At 47.4% G+C, this 23,414-nt stretch overlaps 1 protein-coding gene and 1 long non-coding RNA gene across 2 annotated transcripts in view; one reads left to right on the top strand and one right to left on the bottom strand.

The window, feature by feature from the left end:
- Positions 1-245: 245 nt before the first annotated feature.
- The window catches only part of LRRC75A (leucine rich repeat containing 75A), a 106,674-nt gene continuing 83,505 nt past the window's right edge, over positions 246-23,414 (bottom strand). Inside the window, exon 4 of the mRNA XM_080374122.1 lies at positions 246-14,511. Coding sequence (XP_080230248.1) covers positions 13,926-14,511 — 586 coding nt within the window. The 3' untranslated portion in view covers positions 246-13,925. The remainder of the gene's footprint in view (positions 14,512-23,414) is intronic.
- LOC308058430 lies at positions 14,508-20,551 on the top strand. The gene is made up of 2 exons (XR_013925799.1): positions 14,508-15,641; positions 15,934-20,551. It is a non-coding gene; the product is annotated as an uncharacterized lncRNA (long non-coding RNA).

Genomic DNA, 23,414 nt, shown 5'->3' with positions numbered 1-23,414 from the left:
GCTTGCTAAAGCCTGGGACTGACACAGCAAAGCCTTGTGTCTCCTTGGTGGTGGGTGTTGAGCCTCAGCTCAGCTGAAGTCAATAAACCCCTTGCAGCCCAGCAGCTGTGTGTGGAACTGTAAAACCTGAGCAAAGCAGAAAATCACTTACACGATGGAGACTGAATTTGAAATCCCTGCTGTTTTAATCAACTTGAAATGTAAGAAGTTTTATCTCTGATAATTAAGACCTTTCCTGTGTGTGCTTTTCCTTTTTTTTGGCTAGACACCTTTAGGTTTTGCAAGTCAATACTTAGATATTAATTTTTTTTGTAACAGGTTTTTTATTTGTAATGGTTTGTGGTAAAATAATTGCGTAGCACAGCTGCAGTGTGAACTGTTAATCAAATGAAATAAAGATCTATATTTCTAAAGCTGCCTATGGCTTTCTAGTGGGCTGTCCTTTGTAGGGTTTTTTAATAAATTGATTTATTTTCTAGGTATTTGAATGACTTGCTTTTGCTTTTCCAGATCCTGTAGGAGATCAGGTTTCGTTGTCTTTGTTTTTCTTGTATTCTGTCCACGTGCCAGCTGCATTTGATGATTTGTCTGCGCTGGCTCTGAGTTTGTATTGGGTGCAGTTATTAACTGAATGGTGAAATAGGTTTGATGTTTGATAGCATATTCAGAGACAAACTTCCTAGCTAAGTCTTAAGCTTGCCAACAGATAATAAATTTTCCTGAATGGCTTAAAATTTACTAATGAATACCTGGGTCAAGAATACTAGTGGTATAGAATAACTTCCTATAGTTCTTCAGTTATCAGAACCCTTATCCGACAGCAGATGCAGCACTGGCGTTTAGGTGATCTGCGAATATGTACAGTTGTTTAATGTGGCACGCAGCAACAGCAGGTGAAATGCCTGATACAATGCTTTACATCTCTTGTGCCTCCACATCCAATGATCTTGCAATGGTCTGCCAGCATTCCTTCAAAGCCACGTTACCTCCTCGTTACAGATGAAGAAGCTGGAGACCAGAGCCTTGCTGGGGCGGGTGAGAAAAGGGAAAGCCAGTGTGGGCGGTCGTTGGGTAAAGCAATTTTACTTAACTGTCTCAGATCAGGTATTTATTACCTTCAACTGTAGCAGTAAATAATAAAATCTTTGTGCCGAGTCCTGCTCGGGATGTGAAACACATAGAATGCCTCCTGTGAGGATGATGAGAATTGTTTCAAAGCAAGGTGGCAACTGGGAGCTTTGAAATGCACGGTGGTTTCAGAAGTTAATGGGAAGATGCTGTACCAAGGTATGTGCACTTTGAATTTGATTTAATATGTATCCAGTCATCTTTAACCAGCCTCTGTGCTTCTGTACTATGGAGGAAGGTGCTCTGTGTTTGCAGGAGGCAAAATAAAGATTTTTTTTTTTTTTTTTTTTGTCAGCACCAGGCTGTTTGGTGTCCAAAAGGGCAGACCACATCAAGGAGAAGTTATTTCAAAGCTACTGCTTTTGCTTCAAAAAGGTCTTTGGAGATGACAGCAATGCTGTGTCACTTGGCAGCATATCAGCAGCTCAGAGGCTAAAGCTGAGGAAGAGGAAGGGTTTCAGGGAGGAGAGCAGGACTGAGGTGTCAGTGATGACACCAAAATTGTTTGAAGATCTGATGTGGTACCTGGAGCTGGTTAGATAGATGAAGAGACAGGCCTGGTGGGTGTTGGTGAAATTCAGCCCATTTCGGGGTTCGGATTCTCGGGTGGATGTGTGAAAATCTATTAGTTTGTGCCTTTGGAGAGAGTTTCTTACACAGAGGGAGGTGAAGGTGGCTCTGCTTGCAGGGGCCTCCCACACGAGAGCAGCAGGTTAAGGCCACTGGGTTTGCAGGTGGGATGCTGCAAAACATGGGTGGAGGAAACTGGAGACTGCGGAAGTTGGAGGAATTGGATAAAAAGAAAGTAGAAAGTGGCAGTAAGGTTATACTGTGCCTGGGGAAACTTTTTTCCTCCTTAGCACCTCTGGAGAGCGTGTTCAGGAGCCCAGTCTCTGGACATGTGGATTTTTGGTCAGTTCAGAGAGGTTATTTGTGCAGAACTGTAACTACAAAGTAAGATACAAGCTGTTAGATGCAGTGGAGACTTTTTCACCAAAGCCTGTAGGTTCATCCTTCACAGTCAGGTCTTGCTTCTGATCTGAGGGATTAAAATGGCATCCAGTCACTCTGGTAATTTCCCCTACAGCCCCTGATAATCATCACCTGTTAAAAAACAAGGTCCGCAGGTGGTTGCAAGAAGGGGTGGCCCAACCTGTGTTGAACAATGTTAGAGCTTCAGTAATCTTACTAAAATGCAGGGCTGGGCTGAGGTCAGGACCTTTGCTGGCTGTTACTGATTAAATGGCTGGTGCTCGTTGGGGCCCCAGGTGAAGCTGTTTACCTCCATTTTGTTTTAATTTTCCACCTCCCATTTAATGCTGCCCCGATAGATGCAGGCTGAAGATTTTGGGTTGTCTTTTTCTTTTCTTTCTTTCTTCCTTCTCTTAGCAGAATGCAGTACTTTATGAAAATAATACTACACTTAGCCAAGTTCTCCTGCTGCTCACAGGGTGTCAAGTGGCAAGTTTGAGGATGAAACGGCAAACTCCTGGGCAGTGCTGGCTGGTTGTGGAGGTAGGTGAGGAGGAAAAGCTTCAATTCTCATGGGCGATTAAGCAAGAAGCCTTTGAAGTTGTAGACCTAGCAAGCAGAAGATCAGTTGCCAGAGGAATAGCAGCTGGTACCTACATCCATTAGAAGAGGAAATTAAAGTAGGTCAGAAAAATTATGTTTTTTTCTGGAGGAGCTGGTGTCTAACCACAGCCTGCATATTTTCCTAGAAATCAAGGAGGGAGAAGGAGATAATTGGTGGTCATGGGAAAATACTGATGCTGGTGGCACGGAGGGATTTCAAGAGGTGGCTGTTAGTGTCTGTGACTTCCGAAGGAGTTTTGGTGGGCGAGGAGGGAAAGGGAGAAGAAATGGATGATTTGGAGGAATGCTCAGATTAAAATAAGGGCAAGATAATGGAGACCTCTAGACAAATATGTAAGAGTTGTACACCGGTGATATTTTGTTGTGAGTGTGTGGCTTTAGAAACGCCCTGGTCCGGAGCTCATTTCCTATGAGGTATGATCAGTTGCTTGTCTTTTGCTTGGTAGTTATCATTGGAGAATGCTGGTTTAATCCCTTTCACGTGAGCTGTGCTGAATTTACGTGGAACTAACTTTTAAATGGAGCTTGCTTGGCCTGTCAGATGGGTAATTTTGCTGACATGCAAACCTGAGCTGCTAAGATCAGTCTGCAAGATGACATTTCTGTGAAAAGCAGCACCTAAATTCCAACTGCTGTTCTGTTGTGCGTGCGTACTGCGTGTTGTGGAGGTGTGGGGAAAAGAGCTCTTGCCTTCTACCGTTTCCTAATCGGTATAATCAGTTAAAGAAGCAATATCCACTCAGGTTATTGAGCTAGAACGAGGACAGTTTTGGCAGTGAGAGGCTTGCAGAAGACTGATTTTAACTACCTCTGAGATGGGAAGCTGGGTTTGTTCCAAATGACACTGGGGACTTAGTTTGTTTAGCACATTGCAAACATCTTCCCGTGCCACCAATTTAGCGCACAGGGCTGATGTGAGCTTTGGACCTACACTCTAGAGATGGGCAGTAGTGAAATACAGCCCCTCTCTCCTGGGTGTTGCAATGCTTTAAGCTGTTTTGCTGCTTTAGGTTTTTTTTTTTTCCTGGAACAATGGAATGATTTTTCTTTTACAGTAACTTTTGCCAGTTGTTGGGAAAATGTGTATCACCCAGTTGGCTTTAAGCATACTTTCAAAGCCTCTCTTCTTCAGCAGCTTGGAAGGGAGAAGTAGGTGCTTTGTTCTTTTGAAAATCTCCCCCTTATAATTTGCTTGACTGTTGTTTCCTTTCAGTATCTTGCAGAGAACCTGAACATAGTTGGCAGGATTTTGTGGCAAAGGGAGGCAAGGGAGGGGCACAAAGAAGTGCTAAGTTTTGCATTTTAGCCTGCAGCTCTGTGCTGTTTCCAGTGCATGCGGTGGAGGGAAGCTCTGAGCTTGCAAGAAAGCACAGCTTCCTCCAGTGTGGTTGGAAAACTACTTAGCCTTTAAATTCATAATTTAACAAGCAGGTGTGTACAATGAAGGAGATGAAATAAAACAAAATAACAGGGAAGTTCTGTTGGAAAGCAATGTGTAAAGGCACGCAGTGAAGCAGATGCCTTTTGTGTGTTTGGAAATCTGTCTGCTCTGAGATTTTTCTACTTGCATTTCTATGTGCGGGATTCAACAGGGGTTTGGTAAGAGCCGGATTAGCAGGTGCCAAAGTGTGATGTGCACGGTGCTCGGAGACCGATTCTTTACCGCCTTGCAGTTAATCCGTTCAAGGGAAGTTGGGATTTCAGTTTTTACCTGGAGGCAGTGGCAAGGCAAGGGGAAGGGAGGCTTATTCCTGTGGTGATGCAGCTGGATTTTCTGTAGTTGTTATAGCCAACGTCCCTTTCTTTATTTTGTTGTTTGCTGTATATGGCTGAGTCTTTTTGTATCTATTCCATGAGCTTCTGCCTGAAGGAAAGGCACATCTGTAGTAAGGAGCTTTGAGGTCTAATGGAGCTGTGATTTTCACACTGTTTAGCATGTCTGTTGCTTGTGGTCCTGCTGCTGGTGGAGGCCGTCAGCTCCTGCTTGCGATGCAAAATCCTAATCACAGAGCACCTCTGCAAAGGCGGCTTGTGCAAAGCGAGGGGAGCTCTGACTTCCCCTGGGGAAGGACACGGGTGACAGGTAACACAGTGAGCCATGCGGAGAGACAGAAATGGAGCAGCCTCGCAGCACATGCCTAGAAAAAAACAGTGATAAATGCACGGGCCAAATCTTCAGTGAGTTATGTATTGATCTTTTCTTGGCACAGCACAAAGCGGTGGCCCTGTGCATCTCTCTTGTAAACCTCAAATGCTATTTCTGCTTCCCCTAACAACTCACTGAGAGAGATACAGCGTGCAACAGGCTCACGGAAGAGCTGTGCTGGCAACCAGTTACTCCACCTCACCTGCCAGTTGCAGTTAAGTGAACCCTTCTTGAAGGATGCTCTATAGGCTCCACGGATTTATTTTCTCCTCAGATTGAATTAATAAAATAGCAAAGAAAAATGAAAGATGGCACAGAAGCCACAGAATCAATAAGCTATTACAAGGCCAGAAACTTGGGGAATGAATTTAGAAATCTGCACAAATAATTAAAGGTGGTGGTGAAGAGGCTTCATCTTTTCTGATCTATTAAATCAGGCCTTCAGATTTATGTAAAACCATAAATTAAGCCAAAGTCAGATGCCTGCCTTCTCTGCATATGAACAGAAGAGAAGGTAGAAAATGCAAGCCCAAAACTGCCAGAAGGGATGGTAAACAAGGGACGGTAAACTAGGAACAGCTCCAATTCCCCATTCATCAGGAGTAATTGAGCAATGGGCTTATGCAGTTCTCGTGTAAAAAGCTGGCACCATATTCCTAAATACCTGTCCTGTAGTGCCAGTTTGGGATCTAGGCTTCCTCTCGTTCTTTCCAGTTAGCAAAGCTCTTGGAGTTTGTCCTTGTGGACAAATTCTGCACTAACATTTGTTAATGGTAATGCACAAGCAAAGCAGATTGAATACTGTTTTTCCCTGCCAGCTTAGTAATTATGGCTGCTCAAAGAAATAAACTAGCATCCACGTTTTATTTCCAGCAAGCGCTCGGCTCAATATAAATCACATATTTTAGATGTAGAGCTGTTTTTTTGGGGTGGTTTTGTGGGTTACCCCCCCGCCCCTAATTCTTTTACAGTGTTGCTTGGCGACATTGGTTATTGCAGTGTCTGAAAAAGGAGGTCAGTAAGTTTAGTTCTAAGCTCGACCATCTCACCAGGTAGCAGCAGAGCAGTAGTTGCTACCGCCAGGCCAATTGCTACTGCCTTTCTCTGTAATAAAGCTTCCTACGAGCGATCTGTTGTAAATTAACTGGTCATCCATCATGCAGCAGCTTTTCGCTGGGCAGGCAATTAATGGCACAATCAATGAAATCGACTCAATTTAGCTGTGACCTCTGAAGGCTGATCTGCCAACTTAATGCTCAGAGGCTGAGAGCCAAGACATGAGCCTTGCAGGCTTTCCCTCGATGCTCTTACTAGTGTGGGGCACGTGGATTGCGTAGCAAAATCTGTGAGATGTTTCCAAAGCTGGGATTAATCCTGTTAAGGAAAACCGGTCTTCAGATCCATCTTTAAAGAAGTCACTTGAGAGTTAGCTTTTGGGGGTCGTTAACTTTGGGTGCATGGTGAAAGGATGCTGCGGTCCCTGTGGTTGGGGCAGGTGGCAGGCAGGGGCTGTTGTGTTTGTACAGAGAGCCCTCATCCTGAGCAAGACCTGTAGCATTGCTATAAGCATTAAAATGATAGGATACAAAGGGAAATTTCACAATTGGGTGGAATATTTGCTCACTGAAACGTGGGAGAGAACTGTTGGGCTGGAAAGGGAAGGTGGCCTGATCCGTCATCCATCCCTGCTTTTGTGGGAGGCTGGTCCCCAGTGCTCAGTACTTGGAATCTGGTGCTTTTTTTATGGGCCCTGAACTGTTTTGACATCTGCCTTATCACTCCAGCAAGGAAAATGATTCCAACAAAGAATTGCACACATCGGAACTGCAGTGTAATTTTGCTTCAGAGCTCCTTGATCAGCAAGAGCTAAAGCCCCTCTGGTTTCTAACCGTGCTTGCTCAGTGTTTTGTATGTAAAACAGGTAGTCCTTGAGGGATAATACCTAAGTTACTTTTCCAGATGCCGCTGTGTACATTTTCCCCTATCAGCTCAGCTCGAGTAGACTATTTGCTGTCTCCAGGGCCAGCATTTAACACACCAGCATGAGCTGCCAATAAATAATGCAAGATTCCCCTAGCTAGGACTTCTTCTTCTATTAGTAAGGGAAAAAAAATACTAGGCTTCAGGTAGCATGGGAGCAGCTAAAAGTTTTAGCTTAACCTTCTCCTGGGTTTTTCCGTGGATGTTGTTTTTTTTTTTTTTTAATCTCAGGTGATGTGGGTGAGATTTGCCAAGGTCTCAGCTTTCTCCCTTTCTGTGCCCTTTATTGCAACCTCCACCCTGAGTCACCTTCTCCCTGGGAAAACCGCATCCTGCAAACATCTTGGTTGGAGAAGAAACCAGCAGGAGCTATTTAAGCAGCTGCAGCTGAAGCACTCTCCCAAGAGCCGGTTTTCCTCACAATAACCAGGGTATTCACACAGGTTTTGTTATGGCCTGGCTCACAGCCTTCAAAAGCACTCCCCAGCTGCTGAGTTCATGTTTTAGGTGGAAAAGGGCTGATTTTGTGTGTGGCCTGACTTGTGGGTTTGGAAGGAAAGACAGACCTCGGGGCACATATAGGGCTGGTGGCCCTCCTCTGGACCTGTGTACTCAGGAAAATGGCAGCACAGCTTTCCTAAATTTTGGATATTAGGATCTTTGTTGAGATTTTGATGTAGCTCTGCTCCGGGCAGCTTGGCATATTGGTGCCTTCAAGGATTTGGTTGCATCCATGCCTAGGAACAGCAGCGTGTGCTCAGCAGGGCGCTCACTAGGCATCATCTACCGTGACAAGTGTAGAAATCCCTCTCGGTCCCGGTGAAGCCCTCTTCCCACTCCCCAGGCATTGCATTTTTCCTTATGACAACAGGATCAGCTGACCTGCTGCTCTCTGGGTTTTCAGCTAGGCTGGCTTTTTCTCATTTGAAAAACACGGTTTTTGCATTAAACCCCCACCTTCCTTTGCAGCAGTTGTGATTATTTTTCATTCACCCATTCCCCATAAACAGCCATTTCCTAAGAACCTGCTTCTGTACAACCCAGAAGCAGCAAAATACAGATGTAGGAAAAAAACCTAGCCTGCACCCGCCACCCCCTCCAGTTTAATTATTACTTTTCTCCCCTGCAGTGCTGTGCGTTCCGGAGGAGCACGTGGGAAATCCTCTATGCACTGCAGCCCTGCAAATATATATTTCTTTCATAAAGCTTAGAAGGGAATGAAAATAAAGGTTTTTATTTTCTTGCTGAGGCAGAGAGAAGGCTGTGTCAGGGACACCCCAGTCCTTTAGCAAGTGCCAGGACACCCTTCTGGGTACCTGGGGTTCAATTTTTCCTCTGAATAAAGAAAGGAGAGAAAAGATTGAGGAGAGGGGGGATTTATCCTAAAGGTGGGTGTGATGGTTGTGAGTAAAATGGGTGGAAATGTGAGAGCAAAGGGTGTGTTGGGCTGTGTGCATCAGGGAGAGGGGTCTCAGTCCCCCCTGGGGCTTGGTCCTGGTGAGGAAGGGATTGCAGCCCTGTGGATTTGGAGCTTTCCTGGCACAAGCAGAGTGTGGGTTGCAACAAGGTGAAATAAGTCACAGCCAGCCCTGCAGGTTTTTTTTTCACCTCGTCTCTTCTGCTCGTCTTAAGTCTGGCGGCTGGAACCTGCCTGCCTGCAAGCAGTCGCTACTGCAGGTGCGTGCATTTATGATAAAGCTGGTGGGGTTTGCAGCTCGGTGTGGCATTGCCCAGGCTATTGCACTGGGCTCAAAGCGGGCAGCCTAGCTGTAATCCACGCAGGGAGATGTTTGCTCCTCGCTTAGCTTTCCTCTTGACAAGACCATGCACATGTAAATATACAGTTGGGCCCAAACCTGTTGTATTTCTTATTTTTTGGCTAGCTTTGTGTGGGAGTAGTGGTCATGATGTGCTGCCGGGCTGTGTGCAAACCCATGTATTGAAAGCGTGCAGTCACCTGTGGGGGGCTGTAAGGGTAGGGAGCGATCCCCATCGAGCCTTTAACTCCACTTTATCGTCTTGGAAGACTCTGTTCCCCCAAGGCATGGAAAGGAGAGGCTGAAGCTCGGCAGCTCAGCAGGTTGTGGTATTGCAGGGTCAGCAGCTCTTTAGCTTACAGCTGTTGAGCATTTGAGAATCTTGCGTGAAGCTGGAGCCCGCTCATATGAAGTGGTGAGGCTCGCATCGCTGGAGGCTGTCAGAGGACTGTCAATGATGGATCCTGGTTTCCAGTCTGTCCTTCAGAATTTAATGCTAAAGGCATTTAATAGAGCTGGAAGGATCAGCTCCTTTTGCTGTGTGTAGGCTGCTGGTGGAATACAGCCCCCGGGCAGATAAAAACTCAACTGCCCCTGGAGTGACGGAAGAGCGGGAGCACTGCACCATGTTTCCAGGACAACATCTGCGTACCAAAGAGGTCAGGAAGAGATTAAATCTGTTGCTCACCTAGGAACACCACACTGGAGAGGTTAGGTTAGTTGTTTTTTTCCCTTCCTCATAAGCATTAATGTATGAATGCTGTTAATAAGGTCGGTTGGTTTCCTTGGCAATAGCACCTACCGGCGATGCGCTACCAGTTAATGGAACATGGGAGTCTTTGTGTTTCTCAGGACACAAGTGGTCCCTGCACGAGCTTGGGAGCCACCTCCTTGCCCACTGCTGAAATGAGATGTGCTGAACCACAGGAAAGCGCTGGAACGTTTGGGCCTGAATGCAGGGTCAGCTGCAGGGCAATAACCGGGGTGGTTTATTGCCTGGGGCAGCCCCCTCCCTGGCTCAGCCCTCCTGCTGTCCCCGTAGTCCTTTAGGTCGCTTTTTGACCTTTCCTCTGCAGCAGGTTTGGGTAGGTGCTTGGGCAGGTTTGGGTAGGTGCTTGGGTAGGCATTTGCAGTCGTCTGCTCCTCTCCGAAAGAGGGGTGAGCAGCAACTAATGCTTGGGGGTGACCATCACCAGCCCTCTTGCTTGCTCCTGACCCCCCTCTTCTGGAACATAACCCTCATTTTAAATTAATAATTCCCTTCAAAACCCAAACAGGACTTGTGCAAACTCTTCTGAGAGAACCCAGCTGGAGCGAGCCCTCCGGAGCGCATGGCACTGGTCCTTCCCTGGCTCTCATGCCTCACCTACTGTTTCGATTCCCCTCGATTCTCCCTTCGATTCCCCTTCCATCTGCACAGAATCATTTTCAATTACATCTCTGTCGCTGAAGGTGTAAATCTCCCACAGACTGGCTTCTTTCATGCCCAGGCAGAGCTATGTGGTGCTGGTGGAGATAACAAATCAAAGCGGGCTTGGGCGTTTTAGGCACTTTTTTATTTTCTGGTGGCCATTTTCTCCCCCCTTTGACAAGAAATGACCTCAGCCAACTTTAATATTCTAACAGCAGTGATTTTCAGTACTTGAATCCTTCTGCTAGGGCCATTTAAAAGCTTCTGGCCAGAAGCAGCAGCCCCATGTAGCACAGGGAACATCATTGATTATACATGGAGTGAGCTCCAGGCTTGTTCTGATGCTGATGAACTGGGAAGGGAGGCAACCTCATGCTGCTTTCTTAAAAAAAACCCTGCTCTTCACTGAGACCACAGGATCATCATCCTGAAGAGCAATAAATGGCTAATTGACCTAATCCACACTGTGAAGAAGAGACTGATTAGCTAAAGTCCTCTTTGTTTTTATAACTGAGTAACTGTCTCCACTAGAGCTGTGGGGTTTTTTTCTTTGCCTGTGAAAGTCAGTAATTTGGGTTGCATGCTTCAGCATGCACAAATGTACAATAAAAAGCCCTTTCTAGTTATTTCCCTTTCTCACGAGGGCTGCATCCTCGCTGGGCACAGAGATACTGGCACAGCCTCTCTGTACCAGCGGAGCGGAGCTAGCTCAAGTCCTGCAACATCTGCACAGGGCTGTGGGGTCTTTCTCTGGAGGCTCATCCTTTGCAGCATGGTCCTGGATGATCACACAAGGGATCCAACCACGGCATTTCACAGTAGAGGGGGATGGCTGGGATGAGGTCCCAATCTGCAGCACATCTGCGTCAGCCTTAGGGACAGAGCCTTATGTTTAGCCCTCTGCAGCCAAAAGTTGAGCTGGTGAGCTGCTGGTAGCCCCGTGCAGAAAGAGCTTGATAAATGCAAAATATTTCCCAGTTGATTGATGTGTTTCACAGCAGGTAGAAGCTCAGCTGGAAGGGAAATGTGGCAGGAGCAACCTCCCGGGTGGTTTGTGTCGGTGAGGGAACTGAGCGTGCAAAGCATCACTAAGTGATGCAGCACTCTAAAAGCAAAGTGCCTCTGGTTTATGAATTTGCACAGCTAAACCGGGGGGTCCAGACGAATGCTAAGGCCCGGGATGGCTGGTTCCTGTGCAAATACTTTGCAGAAAATAAAAAGGTTGCAGCAAGAAGCTTGTGATTTAAATAGTTTAAACAGATGGAGGGGTCTGACCTGTGCACAAGGAGAGGAGCCCACTGTTGAGTACTGAGGTACTGAGCAAACCAGTGCCTGACCTCTTACAGAAGAAATTGCTGAAGTTTTCTTGTTTGCAAGGAGGAATCTTGTTTTTGATGAAATCCCCATACATGGAGTTACCAAATCTCCTGGTGCAGCCCGGCGGTGTGTCTGTGTGGCAGTAGTGATGGTGGATTTACTGCCTGTGCTACATTGCCTTCCCTGGGTGTAGGCACAGGCTCTGTGTGCTGCCTGGCAGCCTTTCCATATGGACAAAGCATATGTGCTATATTAACTCAGTCCTGCAGCCTGCCCCAGGCAAGCAGATCCCCGCATGTGGCTGCTGGGGAGGGGGGAGAAGTGCAGCCTCCCCCAGGGATGGGCTGATGGTGAGGGATGCAGCCGAGACCCGGCCAGCCTGGTATATCATGTCTTGCTGAATTTCTACCTTTACTAAAGGTACCTTTTTAAAGTTGTAGTAATGGTGGAAATAGTCCCCAAGTGCTGCAGGAGAGGTCTGCTGGGAGTTACGATGAACCTCTTCCCACCCGTGTCCTGTCCCATGCCATGGTTTGGGTGCTGGAACAAAGATCCAGGACCATGGAATCCTGGCTGCAAAGAACAGCCATTCCCTTCGGTGCACTGAGAAGAGGTGAAAACCCGTGGGGCAGTGTACTGTCCTCAGCATTCCTTTCTCCCACATTAGTTTTGCACACTGGCGACGTTTAAAATTTAACAGATGCTTTTATGATGCTTCTGTGTCCACCTTCTGCCCACCCTGCAGAACCCAGCCCATAAACGGGGCTATTTATTTCTCTAGCGACCCTTTTTTAAGCACCGTGGAGAATGCAGCTCCTTCGGTCGTCGGTTTTGCTGGGGTGCTCTGGGATGCCAGCTGGGCATTTAACCTGTAGAGAGGAAAAAATTCAACGCTGGGTCTTTATTAAACATTTTCATTTATTTTGATTACGGATAGCTCCTTTATTTCAAACAGATCAGTTTATTCACTGCAAAGTTTTTTCATGCCTGTTGGAAAGAGTTAGCATTAAAAAACAAACAAACAAACAAAGGAAAAAGGCTTGGATACATGCAAATCATACTGAATGTTGCCAAATGTATTAAAATGAGTAGCAGAGTTTCTTCTAAATTACCTACTTGCGTACGGAGGAGAAACAACCACCAACAGTGTGAAGCCCTGCTGGAAAAAGCTTCCCGGTGCAGTGGTGTTAACCAAACAGAGCCAAAGAGATGACCAAAAGTCTGACTGCGTTTGCACCCAGAAAAAGCAAAGCCAGAGAGTCACCGCTGCGAGCCAGAAAAACGATGCTGTAAAGCTGGTCGGGGGAATGGGCTTTGAACAGCCAGAAAGGGGCTCCCTCTTCGCAAAGGGAGTCACGTCTGGCCCTTTGAAGGTAAGGGAGAGGAAGTTTTCACGCTTTCCTGCCCTCCCCCAGGTTGAGGATCAGACGAAATTCTGGTTCAAAAGCCAAAGTGCATGGTCCAGCGCTGCTGCTCTGGGGTGATCCATTTTCCATCAAAAAGAAAATAAAATCAAACCCCTGTCTCTTAGAAAAAAACAAAACAACATTTTAAAAAAGGACTTCTGGTCCAGGGGGCAACGGACACAGCCAAGTGTCCCAACAGCCTTTCGGAGGCTTTACGTCTCCAGCTGGCTGTGTCTGCCCTCAGCGGCAGTGATACAGGGATGAACCCCAGGATTATTTTTTCTTTTATAAACCTTCAGTATTGTAGTCTCTTTTGTCATCAACAGCGATGAACCTGAGCTGAGCCCCAGCTCCAGATTTTGTGGCTCGCGTCTCAAAATGGATCAAATACTGTCAGCATCGCTGGTGCAAGCTCCAGGTACCACGTTAAACGCTCTGGAGTTATTCCAGCAGCACGGGTAGTGGGAAACTGGATTTTACATCTGAATAAATACTGGGCAGGCACAAGTGCCAGCCTGATTTCAGTAAGGCTGGAGGGCGAGAGCAGCATCCAGGCACGCTGCGGGCTGGGATTTAGCTTCGCACCAGGAAAGCAAAGCTGTCCCTGCAGGCTGGCTCACAATATGAAGGGAAACACCCCTCGTTAGTGTGTGATCGGTCTTTTGTTGTATCTCAGCAGATATGCTATTCATCAGCAACTCCTGAAGTCAGGATTGGAAAGGATTTAAGGTTTATCTCAGTGGCAGTCCTCTTTGGGGTGACTGCTGTCTGTCCATCATGCCTAGGAGAGCAGCTGCGATCTGGCTAGATCCAGCGCGAGGGAAAGGGAGCCCTTCCTTACAAAGTCTGGGCACCTTTCTTCTCCCCTTTTGTGCTCTTCTAAGGGCCTTGTATGACACCACCTTGGAGATGCGTTTTTGAGAGGTTAAAAGGCATAGCACATCACTAATGTTTAAAAATACCTGGCCAGCTTTTATAAAATACAAGTATTCGACACGATAACCTTTTTGTGTTCTTTGAAAAGAGAGAAGTTGACATTCATTGTACAGGAGGAAGGCAGCAGTCCGGGCTCCCGAAGCATCCCACCATGTGAATCGACCCTCTGCCAGGACCTTCAGCACTGAGGTCTCGGTTTGAAGTCACCCTTGCTCACCGTGCCCACCCAAGAGCCACGGAGCTGGACATCATGTCTGCGGGGTTGCAGCACCTTGGTCCGAGTTGAGGAGCTCCACAGCCTCGACCGTTCTATCTGTCTGCTGCAAGCCTGTGTTGTCAGTCTTGCCTGGCCCAGCTCGCAGGTCCTCCTGGCTCTCGGCCAGGCCATCCTGGCTCTCCAAATCGCTTACCTGACCCTCACCGAACTCCAGAATGGTTGGCAAGTTGCCTTGCTTTGGACATCGTCTCTTTAGGCTGACCAAGAAGGGTTGCGGCAAGGAGAAGATGTCCACGTTGTTGCCAAGGTCGATCCAGGTAACGCTGGGGAACTTCTTGGGATCCTTCAGGGTTTCGGTGAGGTCCCGTAGGATGGCCTTGGTGAGCCGGTTGCCGTTGAGGGAGAGGGTGGTGAGGTGGGGCAGCACGCAGAGCGCCGGCAGCAGCTGCAGCAGCATGTCGTCTGTCAGCTCCGTGAAGCACAGCTCCACCGTGTCGATGTGCTCTGAGCTGTGCTGGAGGTAGGACGTGACGCGGTCCAAGTCTTTCAGCGTCAGCGGGATGCCTGACAAGTCCACTGTGTTGTCCTGAGGCTTGCCCATCAGGACAGCTTTCAAACTGCAGGGGAGAAAAGGAGAAGGATGTTAATGTTGGGGAATGTCTCTGCTTGGTGGCATCGCTTTGGGCTCTCTGGCTGCTCAAGAACGTGGGTTATTTAGGTAGGATGTTCGGTTGGGGCTAGCCATCTCTTCTGTAGAGTCCAGGAGTGTGGCTGTCAAGTTTGGAGGCAGAGAGACATTTCAAGGCTGTTGTTTATTGATAGAAGATGGCCAGAAACGAGGAGACCATATTTAAAACCCCTAATTCAGAAAGAGTGCAGAGTTCTTTTCTACAGCCACTGCACAACCCCAGAATAAAGAGGCTATCCTGCTGCTTTTTAAAGGACAAAGAAGGGCGAGGGAGCCCTTGCTTAGGTGGGCAGGAACTGCTGGTGCTGGTGTAACACTTCTCACACTGCTGATTGTGAAGCTCTTTGAGCAGGGAGGCACATGCTCATCCTCTCGCCTGAACAGGTGGGAAACTGAGACCCAAGCCAGAACGACTTCATCCCAAGACAGCAAATGTAGGATAGACACCTCCAGGGCTGGCTGATTTGATCTAGTATTTCCAGTGTGTTAGATCTATTATGTCTCTTCAGTGTAGCTGCTGAGGAGACGAGCATGATGGAGAAATCCTTAGATAAATAAATTAATTCTCACAATGGCCCTATAGAGAGTCATTAGCATTAGCTAGACTGGAGTTTCACAGGTCAATTTATCTTCTAAAGTGAATCAAAGAACACATCTACAAGGAGGACCTGTTGGCAGACTAGTGTTGCTGAGGACTTTTTGCTAAATGAATTATTCCGAGTGAATTAGGAGGTTGAAGGAGCCTCACGCATGCTAATTGCTCGCGTCAACTTGGTGAGCCTCAAAGATCTCATCTGCTGCAGTGACACACGTCTCAGCAAAAAATGCTTTTGCCTTTCATTATAGCCCGAGCCGAGGAACGACGGTTCTGCCCAGCACCTGTTGGGTTTTCCAGCTGGAAATGCAAACCAGCACCTAACATTGCTTTTTTTAGCTACTGAGCACCGCCTGCCGCCGAGCAAACCCCCCACCTCTGCTGCCCATGGCATGGTAGGATGCTTCACAGCTGGTCCCACCGTGTGCCCCATGTCGTGAGCTGGGGCTGGGTGCAGGCAGCTGGTAAGTGTCAGGGTTTTTTTACCCGGGGAATACAGAAGGATCACAGCTAGAGAGCTGTAAATTGTGCTGAGCTTTGATTTGTAATTAATGCACAGACACAGACCACCTTGCAAGTGGTGTGAGCTCCCCACTGGACTTGGGGGGAGTAACTTAGAATATGTGAGCTCCCCGCTAGACTGGGGAGGGGAGGGGGGGTAACTTAGAATAAAGGCAAGGTGGAGGGAATTGAAGGTTATTTATAAGTACCAAAGCATTTTATTGTTGACTGATCAATACCCGCTTCACCACTGAGGAACGTGACATTTGCCACGGCCACTTGATGTGCTGGAGATTTGCAAGCTGAGGAGGAGTGAAATTCCTGCAGTTCCTATGGAAATAAGCCTCAAAAAAAATGCAGGGGGGGGCTGCAGGTAAGTGTGTGTATATATATATATATGTGTGTGTGTGTGTAGTGCGTGTGTATTTTCCGCAATCATCATCAGAATAACTTTCCTAAATCATCACAGGAAGACTGAAATGGCTCCAACATATTGTTGAAGAGTTTGCTCCAAGCCAGCGTGCCTCAAGGTGCTGGCAAAGGGCCAGGGAGAGCAGCAAGGAGCCGCCGCGCGGGGTGGCCCTTGCCGTGCGTGCGTGCACGGGCGCTAGCTGAGCGCTCTGCCTAGTCTTACTGCTCTGTCGTCATCCAGAGAGCAAAAAGATCTGGGTGTGGCACACGGTATTGTGAACGTAGGGAGGACGATTTGCCATGCGTGTCTGCTCCGCTGAGGGGCCGGTGCTATGTGCGGTGCCTCGTGTGTCTGCCTGTCGTATCCCTGTGGATTATCAGCTGCCTGCCTTTGAGCTGGTTGCCGAATAGCACGGCAGGCCACCTGGGCTGGCACTGGTGCAGTCAGCGAGGCCAGTTTAACAGGGCTGAGGGTGGTTTTAGCAGCAAATACAGGACAAGCCATGGCAGGGCTGCCAGGGTGTCCTGGTGGACGGACGCGTGTGCACCGATTGAGAACGCAGCTGCGTTTGTGCTTGGGGTCAAGCTGTCAGCCAGACAAGTGGAAACAGCCTCCATTGTGCCAGGGGAGGTTTAAATGGGATATTAGGAAAAATTTCTTCACTGAAAGGGTGGTCAAGCTGCCCAGAGAGGTGGTGGAATTGCCATCCCTGGAAGGCTTTAACAAACGTGTAGATGCAATGCATGGTTTAGTGGTGGGCTTTGGCAGTCTGGGAGTAATGGTTGCACCTGATGATCCCAAAGGTCTTTTTCCAACCTAAATGATTCTATGATTGTGTGACTCAGGGCCAAGATGCTGCTCTGCTGTCTCCTCTGGGCATGTTTTCCCACGCTGCCCACGAGCAATGACTGCCCAGAGGCTGTTATTTCAAACAAGGGGGAAAATGAGAGCTTTACTCCAAAGATCCATGCCCAGGGGTTGTGTGCCAGTTAAGAGTCTCCAAATCCCGCTCTGGAATGGCACAAAAGCCATGTGCCGGGTGCCCATGGCCACAGGTTGGCTCTGGAGACGTGGCTATGACCCAGCCAGGCTGGGGTGAGAGCAGGCAAAGTCCTGGGTGCTGTTAGACTGGAAACATCTCTCAAATCTTGACCAGGTTGTGATGGGGAGGCTGGGAGGGGTGAAAGATGTCTTTTGACATTTCCTTGGTGATGCTGGGTTATGCTCCACGGTCCGTTTAGCAGTACTTCGGTTTTACTTCTCTTTTGAAGATCTTATTAAAGGAAGAAATGGATGCGGATAAGCACTGGGATTAAAATCAGCTGCCATCTAGAGGCTTGGCTAAACACTAGGAAAACAAGCTCTCCACCAAGCCTCACCACTCACCAGTGCCAGCCCAGTTTCAGTTTGCACTTGAGCTGTGGCTTTCTGGTATTGCAGCGTGGCAGAAAGGGAGGTAATTTCACAGAACCTGCTTGGCTAGAGCGGGTACCAAAACCAGAGCTGGATGCAACAGCTGTGCAAAAGGCATTGAGCATCACCTGGCTCTTGGATCACAGTCGTTTCACATGAACTGTTTGTTTTCAGGGAACACCCCATAGGAAAGAACTAAATTTAGGATTTTTTTGTGGTTCGCGAAGCCCTTTATGGTCTCACATGACCTGGTGCAACCCTCCTGCTCTAACAGAAAGGCACCTGCCTGCTGTGCTGCAAGGAAAAATCACAGTTTCACCTAACTAGGTGATGCAATGGTAAGGTCTCCGTAAGGAAATCAGTTGCCCCCCTGCCCTTCGTGCCTCAGAAGCCGCTCAGCTGCTCTGTGTTTGTTATTCAGGGATTTTCTGTTTGAAAAGAGGAGCTTATCTTGGCTTCGGTTGCTGCTGCTGGGGGGACATTGCTGTGGGCTGGAGGAGACTCAAGCCAGGTGGAAGAGGAGACACCAGGGCATTGCAGGCTCTAGGAAGACAACGAGTCTTCCCCAAAAATGCTAGAATGCCCAGATGCTGGCTGCATGAATCAATTTCTCATCCTTAAAAAAAAGATGTGAGTTTGTGCAGCAGTTGGCCAATTTCATTATCACCATTAAGGAGAGTGATTGACTTCTTATTAACCTTCTAGCTCTAAGTACTTGGGAGACCTGAGGGCAATTTCAATCCATCATCCTGACTGCAGCCCTGGCATAAAGAAGGCGCTGGGCTCCGGCACCAGGCGAGTGAGCCAGGGCAGCCCAGCCCGTGCCGTCTGCCATGACCATGCTTGTGCCGCAAGGCTGGGGCAGGGTCCCTGGGCTGTGGGTGCTCATCCCTGCACAGTAAACCCAGCGGTGCTCAGCAGAAGGCCACGGGAGAGGAGAACGATGAACATCTGGGATGTCTTGCAAGAAATAGCACCCAATTTGACAGACAGCCCTACCTCTGAGGCTGTGCCAGGTATGAAAAATGTCTTGTCTGTTGGTGGGGGAAGGAAAAAAATCAATAATGGAGTCTTGAGAACAGAAAACAGGAGAAAAGGGATGTATCCAGCATGGTTAGGTAGGACTGAGGAGATGGGTGATTGCAGGAGGAGCAAGACCTACAAGAGCAAGCCCAAATCAGCTGGCGGCAGAGGGAAAGCAGTTTCCTCCTGCATACAGCACCAGAGGCAGAGAAAGCAGGGAGCAGCAGCACCCTGGGGCTGTACGGCTGTTTGTATGGCTGTGCTTTCATCTCCCCAGCTTGGATCCAAGAGGATCAGCCCTCTGGCTTTGCAGGAACACCTTTAGCCAATACAAACCGAAGCCCTGGTGCAGAGCTCTGCCCCTGCAAGATCCTACGCAGCCCAGTGGGATTTTTTGGGGTTACAACCGAGCATCCCTACGTGGGCGCAGGCAGTCCAGTAGGAACCGTGAGCACAGCTGGGTGTGCTGAGGCTCTGTACGTGCTTTGGGCATCCTGGCAAGAGCTGTGGCCTGAAGAGAAGAAACCAAACCAGCCTGATGGATGAGCCACCTTTCGCTAAGGGTTCTTACTGTACTGATAAACAGAAGCCCCAGGCTACGATCACCCATGGCAGGCTCTGAACTTGTGATTTAGGCCCATTCAAAGGCACACAAATCTCACTGGAAACCTTTTTTTTTTTGTAAGCAAATCGTGGCTTACTAAGTGTGTGCCTGTGACTTACTACACACATCAGCCAGCAGGCAGGTCGGGTGGGAGGAAAGGCTAACGAATGAGAGTCACTGCTGCCCTTCATTATTATCTGCACATTTCAGTTGCTACTTTGCCCTGGGTAAGATTATTAACACAGGCTGCTTAGCAAAAGGCTGGCCAGGCAGTTTCTATAATTTTGATCTTTTTTTTTCAGATTTCGGTGCAATGGTGCAATTAGCACTTTCCCATCTGGGCTGCTCTCCCCCACAAGACGTGGCGAAGCTGGGATGCATCTGCTGCACCCCTCTACATCACCTTTAAACGAAACGTGTTACCAAACTGCACTACCAAGCAGAGAAGGGCATGGTGGATAATGCTACCTGTTCTTGGATTTATTCCACACTGCGAGTGTGGAAAGGGGCCGGAGGAAGGGTCAGAGCTTGGGCTTGCCCCCTCGTCACCTTCCCCTGCCACTGGCACTAAGCCTGGCTTTGCAAGGGGGCAAAACCTTGCTCCGGTAGCCCAGGCTGCTCAGTCTAAGCCAGGACAATTACTAACTTCGTCTTTGTTTTTCATGCAGGTGCAGGCAAATAGTTACCCAGACTCCCCATCTGCCGGAGAAAAGTTTTTGACGCAAATTCCCTCTGCCTTCGGCGAGACCCTGAGCTGCTCTTCCGCTGGGATGTCCTTTACATCAAAATTGCCAAAGTGAATCTAAGCGTTGTTCATCCAGAGAGTTGGGCCCTCATTTTAACGGTTTTAGGTTAGTCTTTAAAGCTTGTTCAGCCTAAGAAAATAGCTCAGAATTTCTAGGTGCAAACAGCTCTGGAAGCTCTGGCAGAAACAACTTACCCAGGTGGGGGATCAGCCCTTGAGCACCCCTCGGTAGCAGGAGAACAAGAGGGCTTGAAAAAGAAAAGTTACAAAGCTACTGCTGTTTTTCCTTGTTTAATGTAAGAGGTTTGTTGTTTTTTTTTTCTTCTGGCAAGACAGATCCTACAGTGCAAAAACTATTATAAACTGATGGGGGGCCAAGCTCCGGTGGGTAGGTCGGTGATGTCTTGGTGCGCGGCACATCTGGAGTCTCGCTGAACTCTCCTGTGCCTGGGGGGACTGTTGCACTGCGGCAGCAGCATCTGTTAGTGGCGGTTCGTGGCTTGCTGGATTAGCTGAAACCTCAAACACACACCTCCACAGCCATTTAACGAGATCTATACTTATCCCTTTACAAGGTCTCATTTAACCTGGATGTGGGCAGGAAGACAGCTGTTAATGTGACATCGTTCTCTCTGCTGGTAATTTTTTGGTAATGCTGGGAAAGAAACTAATGAAATATATATATATATATATTTTAAAAAAGAATTTATATTCATATGTTGGCAGCTACTTCTCTCCCATATGTACTGCTGCATCACTTTTTGAAAGCAGCCCCAGCCAGCAAGGTGTAGCAAGGCTGGGGCCAGGGTGATTCCGCAGTAACAAGTTCTTCCCACCTAAAAAATCCCAAATTACTGCCATCTTGCAGTCTTTGAGCACCAAAGCTGCTTATAGCAGGATCTTGCTGTCAAATAAAGCACATAGTATCCCTGTGAATAAGTGATAACCATTTAATAGCATGGCTAAAATAAGCATCCAGGGATTGATCCTTGTTTTATCCAGCACGGATAGCCCCTGCGCAGAGTGATGCTGCCTGCCTGCCTTCATGTAACATCTTGTGGGACTTCTAGTGTGGCTTTACTTTAGCAAAACCGAGATGATAACAAAGGGAGAATGGGGATAACTTCAGGGCAGCTCTTTTTTTTTGTTTTGAGCTGTTTTCAATATTGCTTCACATTTGGGTTTGGTGGTTAGGTTTTGGTTTTTTTCCCTTGGAGCATGCATACAATTTCTGCCAGCAAGTAAAAGAGGATTTCTCACTAGGGCTCTATCCTTCTCCCCTTGAGAGGGATTTAGCTGATACCTACTGAAACAGATCAATTACCCTGTACAAACAGCCTTTTCACCCTGACGATCTGCAGTCTGTATCAAAGGCAGAGGAAATCTAAATCACCGGGGCAGAGCATCCCCGTTGCTTGCGCTGAAGGATGGTTTGCTGCTCTGCAGCAGCCTACGCTCAGTCTGTTCCTCAGGAAACAAACCAACCCCCCCCCCCAATGATTTAATAAAAATAGTTCTGTGGATATTCTGAACCATCTCATGGAAGTAAGGAAGATATTATGTTAACAAACAGCTGTAAAAATTTTTTATCCCTGCCATAAAGTTTGCCACAGAATGGCCCCAAATCTCCGGAGGAGGATCCTGCCATTAAAGAAATCGCTACGAGCCTTAGTGGAGGATCAGTTACACCCACTTGGTTTCATCCTCACACTTTATAAGGATATTCCATAGGGGGATACACAGATTTTTCTCCCCAGCTGGAAACAGTATATGGGGTTTTGACCCATTTAATGATAGGACTGGGTATACAACCATGCACAAAACTCCTGGTAACACTTTGGCAGGATGCGGATTTATACACACTTGTGCTGAACCGAAAGCTATTTTGCATGCAGCATTGAATGAGATCAGAAAACGTTCCCATGAACAAGAATATTGAGGTTTAGATCAAAGAGAATTAAAACAAAGGGCTTTCCTCTTCGTATAAGCTCATGACATTTTTCTAAAGCACGGCACAAATCAGCACATGAGATGCTGATGTGTCCTGTAATAAAGTATAATTGGGCTATTGAGCCACTTCCTTGGAGGGCAAAGGAATAGCTCAAGAAAAATGAAGACGAGGCAACCCCACAGAGTGAAGAATTACAGTAAGAAATTCACATGCTGTCACTGGTGAGAAAACTATTTATGAAAATGTCAGCAAAAAATTATTGAAAGTATTGAGTCATCAGAAAAGAAGTCAAGTCTTGAGAAAAAAGACTTGTCCTGAAATACTGATGGTATCAAAGATAAGTGTTAAATTCCAGGTCCCTACTCCTGCTTCAAATGATGACAGCCAAACACTGGAATAGGTATTTTGGAAACGGAGGGAAGGAATACAAACAAATGCAGCGACCCTGTAATAATGTCGCCAAAAGGGTTAAGCTGCCCCAGGCTCAGAGGAGGAACACAAACAAGAAAATGTAATTACCTAGCTTAAATGAGGAACGCAACTAAGGTGTATATAATAAGGGCTACATTTTACATTATAGCTATATTTTATATGTATTATATATGATATATATGATATATGATGTATATGTAATAATAAGGATGGCTAAAACAGGGAAAATGAGAATAGATTGCTCTTTCTTCATCTCTCAATTCATGAGCCAAGGGACACCCACTGATGCTGAAAGACTAAACTCCCAGCGGACAGAAGGGAAGGAGTGTTACACCGAGTTCAAATTAACCTCCCAGCTCCAGCCGCGGGATAGCTCTGACATCAAGGGCTTGGTGGGAGGTCCACGGCGGACACGGCACTGCTGCGGCTGATAACATCAAAAGTCATGTTAGGATTTAGGTAAATAAATTAACTGGGTCTACGTCCTGGGGCGGAATTGTAGAAATTGTAGAATTTGCCAAAACGGGGCCCTTTTGCTTCATCGCCAGAGCCTGGACAAGGGCTGGGGGGTTGCTCCTATGTGAGCAGCCTGGTGAACATCAACAGCCCTGGGACCCTGAAGGGTCCAAAGGCTGTGTCAGGAGGTGGGGGGGCATATAAAAATATACACGCATGTGCCTGTGTATGTGTGTTTTGCAGCTGTTCCTTATACATATATATATATAAAAACTAGGGAGAGGCATTACAGGCCAGGAGCAAAAACGCTTCTCCTTAAGCCAGTGGCAGGGAAAGGACCGTATTTCCCCAGTTAAGTTCCAAAAAAATCCATTCAACAGGTCTGTGATGCTGCCTAGCTGAATACTTCCCTTTTTTTATTTCCCCCTCCCCTCTTTTGTTTTAGAAAAAAACCCAACACTCATCAAAACATGAAAGCTGAAATCCAAACCCAATGTAGCCAGAGCCCAGATCAGAGCTGGGGTTGCCAAATTCCCCAAAATTCAGAGACACATGATTCCTGCATGGGGCCACCACAGCTCAGGATTGCTTTTTACTTTATTCTAAAGTTTAACTTGTCAGCGCTGCGGTGTGTGTGCTGCCATGATTAGTCATTAGCTGGTCTAGCTCCTCGTTTGCTGCCACAGAAAGATTTAGGGGT

Source organism: Falco punctatus, assembly GCF_963210335.1.
Source record: "Falco punctatus genome assembly, chromosome: 1".
NCBI lineage: Eukaryota > Metazoa > Chordata > Aves > Falconiformes > Falconidae > Falco > Falco punctatus.
This window is presented reverse-complemented; position numbering and strand designations above follow the sequence as displayed.